This window comes from Anser cygnoides, chromosome 14 (assembly GCF_040182565.1).
Source record: "Anser cygnoides isolate HZ-2024a breed goose chromosome 14, Taihu_goose_T2T_genome, whole genome shotgun sequence".
In the NCBI taxonomy this organism is placed as follows: domain Eukaryota; kingdom Metazoa; phylum Chordata; class Aves; order Anseriformes; family Anatidae; genus Anser; species Anser cygnoides.
Genome location: NC_089886.1, coordinates 10423294 through 10440694, shown reverse-complemented (window position 1 = coordinate 10440694; position 17401 = coordinate 10423294). Strand labels below are relative to the sequence as shown.

The following is a 17401-nucleotide window of genomic DNA, read 5'->3' as shown; positions in this document are numbered from 1 at the left end:
CCTTCACTGTTTACAAATTTGGCTGGCAGTCTCATGAAAGAGGATCTGCCCAACGTATTGGTCAATTGGACCTTAATGCTCTTCTTGTTTCTGGTCAGCCTGGCAATACTGTAAGAACAGTTTGTTCTAAGCAAGCTCCTGAATGAGTTTGTGTGCTTAAATGGCATCACCGCACATTCTCAGTGCTGTCGCCTGGTCTTTTTTTACTCCACCCTTCCAAGCTTTTGACTTCGAAGTCATGGCTCAGAATAATTGCTGTATTTACTCAAATTAAATGGTCACATCCTGCTACCGTCTTCACTGGGAGGGTACAGTTGTTCTTTTCTCCTCTGGAGAGAGGCCTGACCACTTTTCCAGGACGTATCAGTGCTGTGCTGCTTTACTGTGGGATCAGCAGCAGGAAAGGGAGAGGGCGCCTTTACTTCTGTAGGACGGCCAGAATTACAGCAATATGGTGTGTAATGTCATGAAGCCCAGCAAACTTTATTTCAGGTTTTTAAAAGCAGCATTTAAGTCTTATCTTTGTGAAGTTTAAAATGTCTAAAACAATTCTCTGTTGAAGGACGCTGTGGATCGCCTGCTCTCCACAGTTTGCAAATTGTCTGCGCTTCGAGAGCGCTGCAAAAAAACCCACCCATGCCTCAGATTCAGACATTTCTGAATGTGGGATGTTTGAGAACAGATTATTTTCAGCCTCGTCTATTTTCTGACTCTATTAAGATCCTCCCTGATAAGCCTATGCAGTCAGGAAAGCTCCAGTGATTCCCAGCTCCAGCAGGAGCCTAATCCTAACGTATTGCTGTTATCAATAGGATATTTTACCAGAGGCTTTGGTGAAACCAAGAATAGGCCTTTAATTATTATCCAAGACTCATTCCCCAGTCCTGGCTTGTCGGCTGTGGCCAGCTTTCACTAGTCCATGTAATGCAGATAGCCACAAAGTACATCTCCTCCTCCAGGAATCTGCAGAGTCAGCGGCTGCTGCCTCGGGCTGCCCGGACCCTCGGGAGCCCTTTCTTGCTGCAGAGCGGCTTCAGCTTCCTCGGGCATCCTCTGCGCCCTCCAAAGCGTCTCGGTTGTTTTGACTCCCCGTTTTTGTACAGGACACCGTGCTTTTAATGGGCCTTCGCAGGCTCGTTGCTTTCCTGCTGGCACGGCCCCACACGTGAGGCTTCTTCATGGCCTCAGGTGCCTGAGGAGAGGTGGTCTGGCTGGTGGTCTGCTGCTGCCGCCAGAGCCCCTTTTGGGCCGTGACCCTCTCCTGTGATACATTGACCCGTAGCCCTGAGGCTGGGACTAGCCGACAGCCAGGAGTCATTATAAAGAATAAAAACTATTTCAAAGAATGCCTCAAACTTGTGCATCGCGCCCCTCTGCAGGCGGATTTCGTAGTGACTTGGTTTCGTGTCAGCTTAACAAAACGCTGAATGTGCATAATTCCTTTTCATTTTGTCTTAAAATAGGACATCTAAATCAGGCTCTCCGTAGGCCTTTCCCAGTCTCTCCTGGCTGTCAGCTTTCACTGAGCTTCCCCACACCTCCCACCGCATTTTTCTGCGGGGTAGGAAGAGACTGAAATGTAAGTGGGATTATGCCTGGGTGACAAATGCAGCCCGATGTGATTGCGGGACGGAGAAAAGCAGATACAAAGAGAGCCAAATCTGGGAAATGGAAGTGGGCTTTACAGAGGGGATTACGTGCCACAATGCCTCAGATAGCAGCGCGTGGATCCTGCTCCGTGTTAAAAAGCAGCCTGGTTTTAGCCTTCCCATTCGCACAACGCTCTCTGCCATTTCTAATGACAGCGGGGAGAGCTGGGACTGGCTGTGCCACAGGGGCATTTTGTTCCTGCAGCGCGTGAGCTGCCCTGGGCTCGATTTCAGCCCTGTTGCGGTGCCCGTTGCGGAATCGTGCTCCAGACACGCCGCCATCAGCGCCACCGGTCCGGGGCGTGCTGCAGCGGCACTGCCCAGGGCTCTGCTGGCCAGCAGAGGAGGAATACCCTTAAAAAACCCTAAATCCCTATCAGTGCGGAGCGTCTCCCGGCAGCCTCTCCAAAGATGACTCCTTATTTTAAAAGAATTTCTAAATAAACTCCAAGCCGCATTTTATAAGAGAGGATGGTATTTGCAGAAAAGGTCAAGAATATAACAGTCAGCATCCTCGGAGATAGGAATTCTCAGCCCCTGCAGCTTCCCATAATTTGTCATGGCTTTAAACCCTCAAGTCCCCATTTTACATTCCCAATCAAGACAGACATGAGGTTTTGATTTCCAAATGAAACGCTCCGCTGGCTGGGACGTTTTTCCCTAAAGAAGATGTACAGAAACAAAAATTGTTAGGATTTCACTAATTATATGTTTACGCTCAGTCCCGACCCTGAGCCAGGACCCATTAGTGCTGGAACCGTGGGGGCAGCCCCGGGGGGGACCCTGCGAGGCGCTCGCGGCGCTGCGGCCCCTGGGGATGGCCAGCTGCACCTCCACCCCCGTGCCACCTCTCCGCAGTGTAACCTTCTTGTTGGGTTTTGGGCAGCCGTAATGTGGGTGACCCTTGTGGGTCGGGGTGCTGCAGGCTGCCCATGTTGCTCGAAGGCTCGCGCTCTGCTGGGTTTCTCACCGGGGAGAGCGTGCAGCGGTTTCTGCCGCTAGCAGGTGTGAGAGAAGCCTTTCCTCTGCGAGTCTGCGGGGAGAGCATGGAAACGCGAACACCGCAGCGAAAACTGAGTGGGATTTGTGTTTCTGGTGAGGTGTCGGGAAATAGCTTTTAAAATGCGCTGGTGAGAGGCTTCCCAGCGAGCATTAACTGTTCCCTCGCCTGGAAGGATGGCTGCAGTGAATGCACCTGGCGAGGTGCAGCAGGAGCTGTGCTGCTGCTGCTGCCACGCTCCGGGCATCCCCGGGTGTGGGCTCGGTGAGCAGAACCACGGGCAGTGCCTGGGAACCAGGGAGGGCTGCCCCGAAACCCTCACGGCGGCTTCGGCTCAGCTCGCGGCGTGGGCTGCCATCTGTAAGTTGCCATATATACATTTGTAAATGTTTTGGTATGCTTGAGCAAGCCAGTATCTGGAATTAATTTTGTTCTTTTGGGAGACTAGACAGGGAGCCCGTTGGAGGAGAAATCCAAATGGACCAAAAGGATGCATTTTGGTGGGATTTGTTCAGTTGGAAGAGACCTTTGTATGGATGTGCTTTTGCAATTTGAATGGCCTTGATTTGTTTTTTCTTACTTCACTTGTGAAGTGACTCAGAGCAAATTGAACTAAACTCACTCCAGTCGTGAAGCAGATCTGTATGCTGATATTAAATGTTTTATACACTCCTCGGGGTTGTGCAATGCAGCATCCCTGCTGTGCCGTCCGTGCTGGGGCTTCTTTTCCCCTCTGTGCTCCGTGCTTATGTCAGCACTCTGTTACTGCGCTCCTTTGTAAGATGCGACGCCCTGAGGGAAGGTGAGGGTCACTTCTCCATCACTGACGTGTAGCCGCTCTTTGAGCAGAGTGCAGTCTCGCCACTTCACACGTCAGGAGATGAAAAATTACTTTTCTGGCTGAAATTGCAGGGAGGATGGTAGAGAGCAGAATGCACTTACCTTCGTGGCATCCCAGCCAAGGGGTGGGCCAGCTCCTGCAGGAAATGCAGTGGGATCTTTAATGCCGGTGAGTGGCCCAGCACCAGCACAAGCTGGTTCATGGTCTCAATCCGACCAGTTTGGCCCAAGATCATACCCCACCAAACTCCGTCACTTCTTTACTGGCAAGATACGCGTTCCCTGTGGTGCCTGACGACAGTCTCTGGCAGGGTTATAGATAGCATTTCCTTGCCTTTAGGTGCAAAAGCTACAGGTCCTCGATTGCTGCAGATCACATTTAGGCTTGCGAAGCCCATCTCATCCAAAGGCTTCAGCATGATTAGTTATTTTTAAACTCCACAGAAGGAGTGTTAAAAATGTGCTTTTTCATGCAAGCAGCCTTAAAAAAAAAATCCCTGCTTTATTTATGTTCTTGAGGTGCTTTCTCATAATTTTCCCATCCCCTTGCTGCCTACACCGCAACGCTGTATGAAAACGGCTTTGGAGACAACACAAAGTGCTGTATCTGCAGTTTGATTTTTGCAAATCTTAGAATTTTGCTTTTCTCCTTTGCTGAAACTCCGATAAGCATTTAAGTTTTGATACTGATCCTTCCTGGGATGGTAACAGAGAGCACTCAGGATTACAGATACTGCCCTCCTGTTACATCCCTGCTGACCAATGCTTACTGATAGATTATTCAGAGCTGGCAGCAGAGATGCCAAATGGATACCCTCTGTTTTCACGGTAAAATGTTGAAGGGAGATCTCTTGCTACGTTATGAACTATCAGGGTCTTTTATACACGCAGGACAAGTCTTATCAGCTGTTACAGCATCTAGAAAGCCTTGCAGTTGTATTTCTTAACGGGTCTGGCTGAAACCCAGTGCTCATGGCTCTGTCCCCGTGCTTGGCGCTGCTGAATTTGTGTGGGTCCCCTTCCCTGCCCTGGCAGCATCTCAGGACGCTGAGCTGTGCCTCCAGCCAGGCTGAGCACAGGGCAGTGCCACTGCCACGTCTCAGGGGATTTTGTGATCCAAGGTCCAAAACGCTGGGCAAGAGGAAACCCACCAGCACCCGCATCCCTGCACTCTCTTCCCAACCTGCATAGGGGCTAATTTAAAGCAGATGAAATGGCTCTGACATGCCGCAGTGAACCCAATCCGCAGCTCCTGCTGGGGAAAAAGCCTCCCAGGCTGTGCAGGGGCTTTGCTTGAACCTGCAAAGGATGTGAGCTTCTGCTCCCGGTGGTTTTTATCGTCTACTTTGCCCTGCATCTCTTTCTCCACTCCCAAGCCAAGCTGCCAGATCCCAGCTAAGCAGCCAGCAAGGCCTCCCTCCCAGGGGAACAGCCCATCGGTGACAAGGTCTCTGCCCCTGACGTACAGGGAGGAAAGGCTGGCTCTGTCCGGGGAATGAGCCACGGTGCTGGCACAGCCCCGTCCCCGTGTCCTGCTCCAGCCAGGGCACAGCGCTGCTGCTCCCAGCCCGGGGACAGCCAGACAGATCACCTCTGCCCCCCTTGGTCGCTACCGGGAGCCTGGCCTGGCTTCAAAGGGCTTTTCTTACCCCTTATCACAGCGTCTGAAATTCCAGCTTAAACAAAACCCAGCCACAGACTTATTCAAAACATTTATTAGTGTTTAAGGAAAATAATAGTGTGAAAGGTACAGAGCTTTGTCTAAAGCCATATGCATTTTTGTTTTTTTTTTACAAGCTTATTTGGCTGCAAATTCTACATGAGATAAAACTAGTATGTTTTTCTCCCAGAGATTTGGAATTAAGGACAGTTTGTCGTTTTTTTTTTTTCCTTTTAGTTCAGCACTTTAAGTTAGGACAGCATTTTCCAGGGTTTATTGGTATCTTCTTCCAGTAAGCATTTTGCTTCTCCCAGTATTTTCATTCCAGAACAAGGCTCATTCCAGATGCAAAGCGTAAAGGAAACATTCATACCTTGGCTTTGAAGCTAAACCTCCTTCATGAACAGCAAGTTCATAAGGAATGTTAATTAAAGCATCATACAGTATCTAAATGGACATTTTTTTTTTTAACTTTATAAAGAATTAAGGCTATGTAGATGTCACAATAAAATACTCTCAGGTAAAACGCACCCTATTTGTTAGACATGAAAGAAGGTTTAACAATAAATAAATGATTTATGCTGTCAATAACATTATGGAACTGTATAAAACTATATTTACGCAGCTTTAAACATAAAAAACATACTAGTGGCATGAATATATACAACACAGGTCATGACGTACGTTTAAATTATCATAGCCAGCAGTGTTTTTTTTTTTTAAATGGAGACACTATAATAAATAGAAATGTTAAATATTTACAATAATAGCATATGTGGAATCAGTAGATGAACACATAAAATCTTCACACACAGAGGAAAAAAAAAAGTTATGCCTTATAAAAAAAATCCCTCCCACCCACAGCTTGCCCACCCACCCAAAAGAAATTGTCATTGACTAGACAAGGGGAATATACAATTTTCCCCCCTCAAAACAAATGAATACAAATAAAACTGTATGCATGCTGAGGTGATATGTTGACTGAGACATTCAAGGATATACCTGTCTATATGTTTGGTTCCCATAGATGCATCGGACCTCTAATGAGAGAGGGATCTTATTTCAGTTCGATGCATGAACATTACGTTGGTAGCGAGTCGTTTCATTTCGTGTTTTTTTTTTTTCCTTTTTTTTTTTTCTGAAATGCTTGGATTGTCTTTTTGGTTCGAGCTTGTTCTTTACGGTGACATATGCCACCACAGGGGAGAGGATGCTCACAGGAAACTCCGGGAGGCACACTGGAGACTTCCTTATGGTACCACCAGCAGCCACTTGGTTTTTGGAGCAGTTTTTGGAGCAGAGGTGCTAGCTGTCAGAGCTAGCAAGAGCTAGCCTTAGCAAGCCCCTCCGTGACATCCTGGGGGCACCCTCCAGGGGACAGCCCTGCTGCAGCTCAGCAGGTCAGCCTGGGCTCTGCTCCTTGGGTCACGCTGGTCTTTGTAGCTACGGTATTTGGCCTGATCCCACATCTTCCCGATTAAGTTGAATGAGAACATCACAGAACTTAGCTAAAATCAGGAAGGATCAAGGTCATTTCCTTAAAGACCCGGTGATCACAGGGAGCCACACCTCTTCAACTTAGCGGTTCTCTCTTGCTTCCTACGTGACTTCTATTAAAAGTAATGCCTAGAAATTCTGCGCGTGGATACATGCATTAAACCCTGAATATAGCTATTAGGAGCTGTGCTCACTCAGCAGTAGCTAAAATCTGAGTTGGAAATTGTAGCCAAATTCCAACAGCCTCTACTGTTTGTGCAGCTCCTTCCCACCATGCGACAAGACGTACGTTAGTTCACCGGGTACGTTCTGTCTCTGCTGAACTGCCTTCCTGCCCCCACAGCTTTCCTCCCAAACTTTCTAAATAAGAAGGCTCAGATCTTTGGTGTGATTCCCACTTTCTAAGAAAACTCACTTTTTCTCCAGAGGAAGCTGAAGAGCTCACCCTTCTGTCCCCGTGGGTGCTGTCACCTCCATTTCCAGTACCATATCTGGGGACATAGGATTGCGCGGCTGCAACCTGAGAATTACAATTGCATAGGGGGTAGGAGAGATGCATCCCAACACCTCATTCACACTTTAAACTGCCTAGAGACAATCCATTCTTGGCACTCTCTCTCTCTAGTAACTCATTCTACAGAGACCGGCGGTCGTTATCTGCACAACAATGAATAAAGAAGTCAACCCCCTCTCCAGATCTTTGGCATTTTGGTAAACCAGAGCTGACAGGCAGGTTCTGGTGGGGCTCCACATCCCAGCAAACCACACCGTGTCACTTCTAAGGAGAGACACATTTCTGATGGGCTTCCAATGCAGCCCTGTGGAAGAATTTAGTGTATGTACGGGGTCCTTCATTGTGTGAGCCTACGGCCATCCTTTTAAGCTTGTGCATTAGGGTGGAGTAGCTGTGTCTGGGTGGACAGGTGTAAGAAGAGAATATGCAGGGGGGTTTAGAGGTTCGGGAACATACTCTTGGGGGTCCTCCATACTGTGCTCTGTAAGTAGGGAAGTCGTGTCAAACTACTTGGTCTGGAAGCTGATTACCTAGGCCTTGGATACGCTGAAGTGACTGGATAAGCAAGTGTTAAGTTACACAGTGGTTAAAAAACAACTAAGGGGCACTTGAACTAGGCAGTGTCGCCCGGATGGGAACAATGGCTCAGAAATTACTCAGCAGACAACGGTGGAGCTCCAGACTGCATTGTTCCTGTATGAGAGACAGGACAGCTATTTCATTCCAGTGTGTCACAGAGAGCCTCCAGCCCCTGCCTTGTCAGCCACAGGCAGAAACCAAATCCCTCTGGAATTCAGCCATCTGCTGTAAGACTGCACCCTAAACCTTCGGAGGTGCTAAGCCACAAGCGGCCGCATGCAATCTGCCAGAGCCCTTGTAACCTTCTCCCCAGCTGAGGGACCAAGATAAACAAACAAGCCCCCAAAACAACCCAACGACCCCAGAACAAGATCCTAAATTTCAGCCAATGTCCGTTTCATTAATAAACAGAGGGGAAAAGAATTTAGTCGGAGACATTTTGCCACATTTAGCGGCTGCTCAAGTGTCGAGTTTGCTGGTTCAATAACCCATTGCCACTGCTCTCCCTTTGCTACTATATACACTGGTGCTGAGGTCCATATATCTTGCAATGCCCTGTGCTTGACCTCTGAATGGGAAATGCTTTGGAATGTCCATAGACGGGAAGATGGACTCAACGGAGGAAGCTTCCAGCGGAGGGGGAGGGTGGGGGTAACGGGGGGCTTGGTGCCTTTTTTCACCTCCGGATGTCCGAGAAGTCGGACAGTTCGTCTGCCCGGTCCATGATCCCATGTGCCCCTTTGGGACCGTGGGCCCCAGCTTTCACCCGGGCATGGGCATTCAGGTGGCCCTTGGTACCTCTCTCTGCCTTGGACGCTCGTGAGCTCTCCCTGGGGTCGGACTCGGAGTGGGCCAGGATGTCCCCGCGGCCAGCGGTGGCTTTGCCAGCTTCAGTCAGCTTCTTCTCAGGGCTCAGGATGGCATCACCGTGCACGGCTGAGGTGCAGAAGCTCAGGATGGAGCAGAGACTCCCCCAGTTCTGTTCGCATTGGGCCTGGACGCTTCTTGTTATTGCCTTTTTCACCTCCTCGCCACAGGTGAGCAGGATATTCACTAGGTCAACATACGGCCTGGAGGGAAAGAAAACAGTGAGAGGCGAGTCAAAAAATATATTAGGATTATCTACCAGTCAGCCAGGGTAACGGCCTCTCTGCCTTACTCTCCCCTTGCCTACAGCGCTGTTCAGTAGCGTTTGTCCCCCGCTACCTGCTTACTTGGCCACCAGGGGGTCAGACATCTACTACCTTGAGGGCCAGTTCTGCACCATATGTTGACTATGCGATGTGTTATACTCTAATTGGCCACATCAGAGTAAGAAATGCACACGATAGCATCCTGTGGAGCTGAGTCACTCAAGTGCAGGGGCTGCCTTGATTGTTCACCCAGTGGAGATGCTCTGGGAGGACTGTAATTCCCACCAGAGGAAGACAGGAGGTCTACACGCTTGGCAAAGGGGGCTGTCAAACGGAACAAGTGCTGTCTCACATCTTCTCTCGCTATCTCTTTCCATGCTCCTTTGTCTTTATTAGTCAGGAGACATGACAAAGGAAGCCAGCGCTGGAGCCATCAGCTTGATAAAGCAGCTTGCTATCTCCGGGTGAACACCTGATACAGACATACACTGGTAACCAGCCTGCAGGAGGCAGGCATTTCCTCTGCTCTGGGAAGAACAAAAGACACTGTTCTGTATGAGGTCCTCTGGCTTTTCTCACCACCTTCAGCTCTCCCTGGAGCAGCAGGTGTTGACCTCTGCCACAAGCAAGATCCTATCTGGGCCCACGATCCAACTGCAGCTAAGACACATGGAAATCCACTCAGGTGGCACCAAATGTTCTCCTCATTTCCTTACAGAGTTAAGTACAGCCTTCAGTATATGCCTTGTCCCAGCAGAACAAGGACTCCAAACAAGCCAAGGCCAAATGCTGCTCCTGCTTCCCACCCAGCGCCGAGAGCCGCCTGCAGCCCCGCAGCACAACACGGCCTCTGAGCACAGCTCGCTTCCTCTGTCATGGGCACGGAGGACAGCAATTTTAAAATAGCTGTGGTCGCAGGTTTTGTGGGTCAATATTGATGTTGTCTATTGACACAAGTGCTCAGCTGTTAGCAGGAGGTGCAGGCAGGCTCAGAAGGACATGCTTAAGACTTGGATGGTAGGACCCATGCAAACTGCAAGTCAAGACCTGTCCAGGGCTGGCAAGCCTGGGTTCTGCGGTAAGGGCGGTCGTGGTTGCATGCATGGGGTGGTGGTGGTGCACCTTCCACCATCCCCTAGCTCTGTGACGGTGGACGAGCCCTGTCTAACAATCTCTTCCCAAGAACTGAGTCGAGGAGATGAGGAGAACCAACAGACCGTGAGCAGATACTACCCTGATTTTGCTCTGCCCAACTGCTTAACCTCATTTTGAATGACTAATCTTGGAGAGCCACCTATTCCCCTATCTGAAAATATTTCCCATGTTTGGATTGTTTCTGTCATTAAAAAAAAAAAAGCTATTTGGAATGCAACAGGGAAGGATCTGCCAGGGCCTGTCACCACTTCCACCATGACAAATGGGTCTGACCCACACCCCCACAGCAGCTGACTCCTCAGGAAGAGGCTTCACTGCCCTGATCGTGCTCCTTAATGCGCATCACAAGAAAACAGCCAGAAGAATAAACCAGAGAACAAGTCTGAAAGCTGCCACTGGCTTCTAAGCTCTTAGGTTTTTGTCTTAATCATAAAATAGAAGATGGCAGAGAATTGAGCACAACGCATATGAAGTAAAGGGGAAGGATAAAAAAGAGATCAGTCGTTAAAACCGGGCATAATCTGTGCAAAAAATCTTTGGAAGAAAAAGGTTGCTGGTATGACTAAAAAGCGGCTCAGCTGCCAAATATTTCAGGTATTCAAAGTCTGCCAGAGCCCTGCGGATTAATACTGGCCCATTTCTCCTTCACTGTTTTACTTTCTGCATTTCAGCTGGCCTGACCATAGTACCTGAACTGAGCACAAGGCTGCAAGTCAGCAGACGTGATTTTATTTCCAGCTCTGCCACACTCACCTATTGATCTCCAACAAGTTACTTAGCTCAAGAATTTCAGAAATGGCCTCTAAATTTAGAGGAGGGGAGGAGGCTGGCTTGCTTCTATTCGGGGAGTCCCACATAGGAGAGCTTAGCTCCAACTCCACAAGATGCTGAAGATGAAGTTTATGCAGCTCTAAGTGAGATCATGTAAAATGTAGGTGCTCAGCTAAATGACCTGTGCCTTCAAACTGAGACCCCCCCATTTAAGCTCCCCAGAAAGAAGCAGTTGCCTTTGCGCATTCCTGTTTTAGCTTGTTTGCAAAATAAGGAAAACCTAACTCTTCTTTCTACAGCTTTTGGCTCTCATAGGTGGTTTTCAACATAAAGTAAGGGAATCAGGGGCCAGCTCCTCCGGAGACCAATGAAAATTCAAGGCTAGAAGTCAAAAATAAATGATTCGGTGAAAAATTAACATCACAATCGCTGGGATTTGGGGTTTCTGTGCTAATATCCCTTGGGGATAAAAAATAAGCATAGTGGCATGGTAGGTAGATGCTCTAAGGTAAGCCTGCTGCCAGGCTGTGGCTCAGCCTCCTTGTTTGGGAGTGGGATGTTCAGCTGCAAGAAAAACAGGCTCTGATTTTTGCATCTGTGCACAAAGAGTTGGTACAAACAGCTTGTGCCTGGCTTGTTGCTGTCATGGAGCAGCTTTGATCAATTCCTACTAGGACTCATGCCTGCCATTCCTTGGAGGGCGGCTGCGTTCCCAGGCAGAGGGATGAGCTGCTCAAAATCTGACTTGTGCCTTTATTTCGTACACCTCCATGTTTTATTAAAAAGCATCTTAGATTAATAAGGAGTAAGATGAATGGGAGATTACCTGGGGGACTGCAGCTCCTTCAAGGACAATTAACTAGAAGACATTTGAAAGTATGTATTTACAAAAGAAATTATCCTGCTGACAACTCTGCAAAGACCATCTTCCCCCTTCTCCTCTAGCTGTCACTTGTAACAAACTGGTCATGAACAGTGCCTTTGACTACAGAAAGCACAAAGGCTTTGTGAGATGCCTCTCGGAACATCAGAAGCTAACGCTGTATTTGCCTAAGGACCAAGAAGACAGCCAAATCCAAGTCCAACCCACTTCATTTCCTTCCACGACCACATCCAGCCCTTTGCAAGCAAGCTCCTCTTCCAGGCCCCTGCGAAGAAAGCATTGCCTTGGTCTTGTACCTGGGAAAACAAGCCGTGCTTAAGGCCAGAAGGAGGTGAAACAGCTTTTGGGCAGATGCACAGCCCATTGGCACCATCATGCTCCTGGAAGGAGCTCCCACGCCTCTGACTGCACTAGCACGGAGGCACTTACTCATGCTGCAGCAGGTCTTTGAAGTGAATCATCTCCACAATGACCTGGACGTTCTCCTTGGCAGCGGAGCAGAGGTCATGCTTCAGGTAGCACTCCCGCTGTAACTGGAACACCATCTCTTTAATGGCTGGGCACTTACGGCTGATGCAGCTGAATTTATGCCTCAAGGCATGAGCCTTACACTTCAGAGCGTCTTTAATGAAGGATTTTCCCTGAGAAGAAAAGAAACGGAGGAGGTCTGTATTTTTGTCCATTAAGCACAGCAGCTGATTTATGGCCAGCTAGCTGCTCCTCTGCAGGACAACCTCAAGGGTTATTAGATTGCTGGGGAGATCACTTAATGGCTTCTTCTCCCCTCTTCTCTTTGTTTCTCTGCCTTTAAAGATCACGCCAGGTTGCGCTGCCTTGCTATTCCACTGGGGCTGAGCACGCAGGGCTTCCTCAGATATTTTGGGGTTTCCTCTGCCCCAATAACAGACTGCCCAAGAGGGAAAAAGGGAAAAAGTAAGCACCTTGAAATAATGCAGTGCTTGAGTTACGGGCTTGCTTCGCCTCTGGGGTGGTAGCACAGCAGGTTCCCACAAAGGAGAAGGGCATCCTGCCATGGCTAGGGTCTCCAGAACCACAAGCACATTCCCATTCCTTTGCTTAATTTTTTTTCTCCATTTTTAAATCAGTTTGTAAACCCCTTACATAGCATACATACATGTATGCACCATTTCCCAGCTATCAGTTTTTCGCTACTACCACTTCCTCAGGTAGAAAGGGACCCAAATCAGCACTAATAATAATTCTACAGTGTCTTGATGCCTGTCTGTTGCAAGAAATTCTCAGTGAAATAAAAAAACCCAAGAAACTAAAATGTACACTGCAAGAAAGTTGCTTTAGCAGTATCTCTTTAAAGATCATTTGCAATTCCCTCATTCAGCTGCTTAGAGGGTATCAAAAATCATCCCTACCTTCTCCCTCTTTGCTATCTGACCCCATAGCCAGCCATACACAGTGCACGTGTCCCAGCCTGGCAGCTCTGCTCAGCCTTTCTTTACTTTGCTGAGCAATAGGTGCTGCACTGCATCCATCTCTTCATTGTTTCCGATTCTTTTACACAAATGCTTCCAGAAGACCAAATTCCTGTTGTCCTTTATCCAGAACACGTGGGCACAGCTCCACGGACATGGACTAAGATTCACCCAGACCTGTGAGCAGATTTTGTCCCTAAATTGTTTCAACCCAGAAACACTTCTCCCTGATCAAAGAGCTATTTCAGGTATCATCCCCTTCTATTCCCTGTACCTGTACCCTACCTGTCCTTCTCTTCAATACAGAACATGCAGAGCACAGTGGGAAAATTAGGATAAAGAGAAAATCCTTATACAAACCAAACCTCACATCATTTATCAGATTTCAGAGAGGGAGGAGAGCAGAAAGCAGAAAACGGCCAGGGCTAGTCTTGTTATTTCATGTACCCTAAAACAACTGTAGGTAATACAGAGATAAGCCCTGAAAAACCACATCACAGCAGAGGCTCAAGTCACCTCCAAATTAAAGCTCCAGGGGTTTGGTGCTTGTGCACTGCAAAGGGGACAGCCTGGATGGGAAACGGGCTGGATCTGACCGCAGTACCTGGGGATCCCATGGAACAGGCATCAGTGGCTGCACTCAGCCTTCACAGGCACACCTTCCTCCCACCAGGGCTCGCTGCTTCTATCAGCTTTGCTCACTGACAGAGCTACGCAAAAATAAGTGTTTGCTAGAAGCCACTTGGAAATGATGTCAAAGGTTTTCAGATACCCACAGACTTTAGGAGAAACAATTCCAGTCTTAATAGCTAACCAGACCCTGTGTACATCCTTGAGAATTTAAGCCTAAAACTCCAGCACTTGAAGTGTTTCCTGCTGGGTGGTCCCACCATCCCTCACAAAAGGGATGGAGCCCTGGAGACAGCTCTACTTTACAGCACGCTTCCAGCAGTGCCATGTAGCTGGTGCTTTTAGTCAAGTTATTCTGTAAACTGCATGGTCAAGCCAAATGCCGCTGGCCCGGCGTAATGTTCTCTTCCCTCCACACTGAAATGGGAGAGTAGGTTTACAAGACATAATAACAGGATGTCTCAATGATGCGTAAATGGTCTGGGGAGAAAATGAAGGAGACAAACTTAATACTGCATACCATCGAAGTCATGTATTTTAATGTCAGTGCTCGAACTAAGGCTTATATGAATGCAGCAGCTTTTGGAGGTTGCCTGTACTGGTTGTGTGCAAGTCTCGAGAACCAAGCTTTAATAAGCACACAGTGGGAAACATCTTCTGATACATCTACGTGAACTTGGGAGCCCCAGGTGCATTTCAGAATCAGCTCTGAACAAACACGATGTAGAAGCTTCAGTCATTTAATGTTTCTGACAACCGTGCTCAACTACATTACTGATTTTTGTCCTGGGTGCAGTAGGAACAAGTCCCCACGTGAAGCTGCAGCTAGGGACCTGTCTCCTGGGGCAGCTTACACACTGCTGCTGCCTTGGGTCTTGATTCTGGACCCTTCGCTTCAACAGAATAATTTCTATTGAAGCTGGTGTCACATGCAAAAGCAGATTTGCTCCTTAGTGGTAACTTTTTCCTCAGATGTGCTAAAGAGCAAAAACACATCCTAAGTTTCATTGCGTTACCTGGGCATCAAATTTTCCAGCGTTGTGCAGGAAAGTCATGCAGATCTCATGTAAGCCTCGGATCTCGCAAGAATTGTTTTCAAAGCATTCAAACACTCCGCATCCCACATCGCCGGCATTAACCAGGCAGTGCTGGATTTCAGCTAAAATGAGCATTGATTACAGTTAATTTGAAGAAGTGTTCATAGAAGCTGCTGGTGGTGGGTAGGGGGGGAAGGGAAAGAGACGTTTTGCTAACATCATCAGTTCAAAAGAAAAAACACATGTGACAACAGTTATTGTACCCACAGCATGCCCACTTTCTGCAGAAATTAGGCCAAAACTTGGGTGTATTATGCTATGAAAGTGATATCCAAGAAGCAAATGCCAAATCCACTACGCTTACGTCAAGCTCTTTCACTTGAGAACTGTCTAATGCTTTCACATTCCTCAGGAGCAGAGGACAGGCATGATTTTTGCTGTCTGACTTGTAAAAAGACCCCATCAAATTCAAGTGCCAAAACGAGAAGGCCATGAGGAGCTGGTCCCAGCCAGCTGGAATTGGTCGTTTCTGGTGATACAGCACAATGCTCTTTGCAGGCTACCGGGCGTCCCCTGTCCCGATGTCGAGGAAGTTTATGGCAAAACTCCCACTGATAAACAAAGTCCTTTGCACCGATTGTTGCATAAAGCTGAGACTCTGTCCTCACCTATGCAGAAATCAATTGGAAATGCGTATTTTTATATACGGCACATAAAACAGATCCACTGGACCTAGCATACATGTTTATTCTGCCCGAACAGATGTTATGTAATGCTGTTAAAAAAAATGCTGTCTAATACCTACGCACAACCCCTCCTTCCCAAGTTCTAACTCTTAATAAGACGGCTTCTGGGCCTTTAAAAAGAAGGGACGTCGTAGCGCTGCCAGAGGGAAGGTGGTTGCTGAAAGAGCCCGGGGATAAAGTTAAACAGGGGCAGCTTTTAGGCCGGGACTGAGGATGCTAAGAACGCCTGTGCTCCGTGCCCCAGTGGTACCTTTAATTAAAGCTCGCTCTTGGGAGCCAGCCTAATCCCCCTGCGGACCGCAGCGCGTTTCAGCCCCCCCCCGGCCCCCCCCCCCCCCCTTTGCCATACGGTCCATTTTGCAAGTCTTTGCAGCAACTTTGGGTCCCATTTCAGCCCGCCGCAAGGCAGAGGGGAGCAGAGCCGGGATGTCCAGGCTGAGTCCCACGGGGCTCGTGTGACCCCCCCAGGGGGGCAGCGGCTCTCTCCGCCACCCCTTCTCCTTCCTACCTGCCCCGGAGCGCATCTGGGGGTGTGGGGTCCGGGGGGGTCCTGTCCCCGGTGCTGGGGCCGCTCCGGCATTGTGTCGGGCACGGGCGGGGAGCTGCGCAAAGCCGCGGGCACCGGGGGGGGGGGGGGGAGAAAAAATGGAGCTCTTTGTGGAGCGCTGCAGAAGCGCGGAGCCGGGCTTTTTTTGGGGCCGGGAGCTCAGCTGTAGTGCTTGTGTTGGCATCCGGATGCAAACCCTCGCCGGGATCACATGTCCTGGCTCCAGCGTGCTGAGAACTGCACAGTGCCGTGATTCACATGTGGCAGTCCCTAATGGGCATTCGTGCATTCCTGCTCGTGTGTGTTTAAACACGTCGCGCAGCAGCGAGAGTGTTAAAAGGGAGGAAAAAAAAAAATAATAAAAGGGGGTTGGGGTGGGGGGGGGGGGAGAAGGAGGGGAGGGGGGGAAGGGAAGCGCCTGGATCCCGCGCTCTCCGTGCACGGCTGGGAAGCGATCCAGCAAAGTGCACGCCTCGGCTCCCTCTTTCTAGGCAGCTACAGCCGGGGGAGGGAGAGGAGGACAGAGAGGGACCCCCCCGAGCCCCCCGCATCACCGCCCGGCTCCGTGCGGAGCGGAGCAGCGGGCACCCCCCCCCCCCCAGCCTCCCTCCGCCCCCCAAACTTTCTCCTCGCCCCCCGCCCGCTTCGTGCCGGGCCCGGGGGCCACGTGCACGGGGCAGAGCCGGCTGCGGGCTGCCAGCACCGGGCTTTTCCCCTTCCTTCCCCTCCGTGCTTTCACCCAGCAGCTGCCTGCCTGACACCCCCCCCCCCCGCCCCGTACCTGTGTTCTGCAGGGACAGCCGCCCCTTCTGCGGCGGGGTCCTGTCGGGCGGCCCCTCCGGAGGGTGCGTGGCCTCAGCACCGGCCGCCGCGGGGATGGGCAGCACCAGCACCACCACCAGCAGCACCACCAGCAGCAGCAGGGCCGGGAGGTGCCCGCGGAGCCCCTCGCACATGGTGGCGCCTTGCCGCCGCCCTCCTCCACCTCCCCCTCCTCGCCTCCTCCCGGCCCCAGCGCGCTGCCCGCCGCGGCCCCGCGCCCCGCATGTGCCCGGCGCGGCGGCGAGCGCGGAGTGGCGGCGGCGGAGGAGCCCGAGGGTGCCTCAAATATCCCCGCCGAGCCCCGCTGGCGCTCGCATGAGGGAGCCGAGCAGGTGTCGCTCCGCGCCGCGGCCAATGGCAGCCGCCGAGCGCTCCGCCCGCCCGCCGGGGGGCCGGCCCCGGCCCGGCGGCAGGTTGCAGCCTCCCGCCCCCCCCCGCCCCGGTTCCCCCCCCCCGCCCCGGTTCCCCCCCCCCCCCCGCCTCCCTCCGG

At 50.3% G+C, this 17401-nt stretch overlaps 1 protein-coding gene and 1 long non-coding RNA gene across 2 annotated transcripts in view; one reads left to right on the top strand and one right to left on the bottom strand.

Annotated features, from left to right (window-relative positions):
- Nucleotides 1–17401, top strand: part of LOC125184912 (uncharacterized) — an 88623-nt gene that overhangs the window by 22031 nt on the left and 49191 nt on the right. The gene's annotated exons all lie outside the window — the stretch shown is intronic.
- STC2 (stanniocalcin 2) lies at nucleotides 5189–17182 on the bottom strand. Its single transcript, XM_067005575.1, has 4 exons — nucleotides 16871–17182; nucleotides 14776–14918; nucleotides 12111–12322; nucleotides 5189–8809 (listed from the first exon to the last, which is right to left on the bottom strand). Exons 1-4 carry the CDS (start codon nucleotides 17043–17045, stop codon nucleotides 8416–8418), a joined length of 924 nt encoding a protein of 307 aa, XP_066861676.1. The 5' UTR covers nucleotides 17046–17182; the 3' UTR covers nucleotides 5189–8415.

What these genes read in the sequence shown, in the direction of transcription:
- STC2 (XM_067005575.1), bottom strand. Translation starts at nt 17,045, where the DNA reads ATGTGCGAGGGGCTCCGCGGGCACCTCCCGGCCCTGCTGCTGCTGGTG. An exon ending in GCTGTCCCTGCAGAACACAG is followed by an intron (nt 14,919 to 16,870) that starts GTACGGGGCGGG and finishes TGCTCATTTTAG; the next exon opens with CTGAAATCCAGCACTGCCTG. An exon ending in AAAGACCTGCTGCAGCATGA is followed by an intron (nt 8,810 to 12,110) that starts GTAAGTGCCTCC and finishes CTTTCCCTCCAG; the next exon opens with GCCGTATGTTGACCTAGTGA.